General features: G+C 50.8%; 1 protein-coding gene across 1 annotated transcript in view; it reads left to right on the top strand.

The window, feature by feature from the left end:
- The window catches only part of Slc17a5 (solute carrier family 17 member 5), a 27,875-nt gene continuing 25,416 nt past the window's right edge, over positions 1-2,459 (top strand). Inside the window, exons 1-3 of the mRNA XM_023710497.1 lie at positions 1-112; positions 631-827; positions 2,322-2,459. Coding sequence (XP_023566265.1) covers positions 88-112; positions 631-827; positions 2,322-2,459 — 360 coding nt within the window. The 5' untranslated portion in view covers positions 1-87. The remainder of the gene's footprint in view (positions 113-630; positions 828-2,321) is intronic.

The raw sequence follows: 2,459 nt of genomic DNA, 5'->3' as shown, positions 1-2,459 counted from the left end.
AAGCAACTGTCAGGGCTGCAACTGTCATGGTTCCACGCCTGCTCCAGGTTCTGAGAAACACTGGGGTTAGGAGAGCCTGGAGGAGTCATGGCCCCTGAGGGCATCCCTGAAGGTAAGACCTTGCTGGAGGGGAGTTTTGTACCCTGTTCTCTGGTCTTCTTTTCCTGTGCTCTGTGAACAGTGTGATGCGGCTGTCCCTAGCCAGTCACAGAGCTGGCAGAGGCACTCTGGCAGGTGCTCACTGGCTGTGACTTTAGGAGCTTTTAGGCACCACAGGGCCTCTAAGCCGCCTTCCCTGTTCGTGCTGTGCTGGACTTCTGCAGGCTGGCTGGGGTGAGGAATTCTTTGGCTCTGGAACAGGTTTCCCTGAGCTGCGCTGATAGAGCTGGTGCCGCTGTGTTGTGGAAGCTGCCTTGTAGTTCCAGCTTGCACATCTTAATTTTGATTTAAAGCTTCAGATAGAGAGAACACGTTTTCCTTGAGGGAGCTTTTTAGATGGGCTTAGTCTGAGACAAGTCCCAGAAAACATTCGTGCTCGGAAAGTTGCGCACATCTCCACAGCCACCTTTCCCGTAATGGGGACAGCGTTACCTGCTCTGTCGCTAACATCTTCTTTACTCTGTGTCCCAGCGCCAGCGTGCTGCTCTGCCCGCTACAACTTGGCCCTTTTGTCCTGCTTTGGCTTCTTCGTGCTCTACGCCCTACGTGTGAACCTGAGCGTGGCGTTGGTGGAAATGGTCGATTCCAACACGACTGCCGCAGACAACAGAACTTCCAGAGAGTGTAAGGAGCATTCGTCGCTCGTGAAAGTGCCTCGTAATCAAACGGTAGGTGCTTCTAAAGCAGACAGCCTGGACCGCCTAAAGTGCTGCCAGGGGCAAGCACTGCAGTCCCTCCATCCACAAGGCCAACGGTCGCTTTTCTGTGTTCTCTGGGCCGCGTTCTTCGTGTGCACCGGGGAGCTGGTTGGACAGTAACATAGCTGGCTGCTGCGCTTGGGCTATCTGTTCCTCAATCTGTTCGAGGAGTAGCTCTTCAGTTTCCTCTGTAACTACACCATCCTCGAAAAGAATTTGGAAGAACTTGTTTGGCATATCAGGAAACTAGGCTGCTTTGATTATTGCTAGTTTTTATGGGGCCATTATGCAGTAGCTCTTGTACTTACAGAGTTACAGCTACAGGAGAGTTTCAGTAATCCCAGGTACAGAATGAGAAATGAAAACCAGTCAATTTCTTAGGACAGTCTTTGCCCAAATTTAAACATGGCATAGCCAGGAGTGGTGGCGCACGCCTGTGATCCGAGCACTCGGGAGGCTGAGGCCGGAGGATTGCCATGAGAGGGAGGCCAGCCGGGGCTACATACGGAAAATTTGTCTCAAAATAAATAAATAAAACTAAAAAATAAATAAATGGGCACTGGGTGTGGTGGCGCACACCTGTAATCACAGCACTTGGGAGGTTGAGGCAGGAGAATCATTGCGAGTTCAAAACCAGCCTGGGTTTCAGAGTGAGCTCAAGGCCAGCCTGGCTGCAGAGCAAGACCCTGTCTCAAAGAGACATAAATAAATAAATTGGGGCTGGGGATGTGGCTCAGTGGAATAAGCGCTTCCCTGGCAAGCGCGAGCACCTGAGTTCAATTCCCAGTTCCACCAGATAAATAAATAAACAAACAAACTTAAGCTAAGTCACTTTAAGTCATCTTGCCTACCTCATGTTAGAATGAAACTGATAGGTGGGTGTTCATGTGTTTAGGGCTGAGTTTTCCGCACTTCATACTTTGCTCTGCTTTACTTAACATTAACAGTGTTGCTGAACACTTGGATCCACGGCAGGCAGTTTCTCCACTCCACCCCGTGACCTTCCTGGGTAGCCCCATTCACAAAACCTAGAATACTACCTGTAAGCCACAAACTGGATAAAAGGTGGTTTGCTTAAAATCTTTCCCTTTGATGGGTGCGTTTGTTGAGTCAGCCACTCCACTTACCTGCACCTGCCCTACACAGTCAGGAGAGATCCTGGGGTGGCCCCGACATGGCCTTGCCTGTCCAGTGCAGATGCTGGCGTCTGCCTGTGGCTCTGCTGGTTCAAAGACAGGCCCTGTGCAAGAGAAGTCTATAGCTTTGCTGAACCTTGGGGCCAAAGTGGGCCCGGTGGGGAAACCCGCCTTAAGGTAAAATTTGCAGAGGCCTGGGGCTGTAGGCCAGCACTGCCCTACTCACCTTGTCACTTACACTGTCATTGTGTCTACCTCATTGCACTGAGACAAGGGAGCTGTTTAGTGAAGGTCTTAAAGAATTGGTTTTTCCTTGTGCTTTTTCCAGGGTAAGAGGTACGCATGGGATGCGGAAACTCAAGGATGGATTCTCGGTGCTTTTTTTTATGGCTACATCGTCACCCAGGTCCCTGGAGGCTATTTTGCCAGCAGAATAGGGGGCAAGCTGCTGCTGGGCTACGGGATC

This window comes from Octodon degus, unplaced genomic scaffold, assembly GCF_000260255.1.
Source record: "Octodon degus isolate 3935 unplaced genomic scaffold, OctDeg1.0 scaffold00001, whole genome shotgun sequence".
In the NCBI taxonomy this organism is placed as follows: domain Eukaryota; kingdom Metazoa; phylum Chordata; class Mammalia; order Rodentia; family Octodontidae; genus Octodon; species Octodon degus.
The sequence above is the reverse complement of the archived record's forward strand: the minus strand, read 5'-3'. Positions and strand labels throughout refer to the sequence as shown.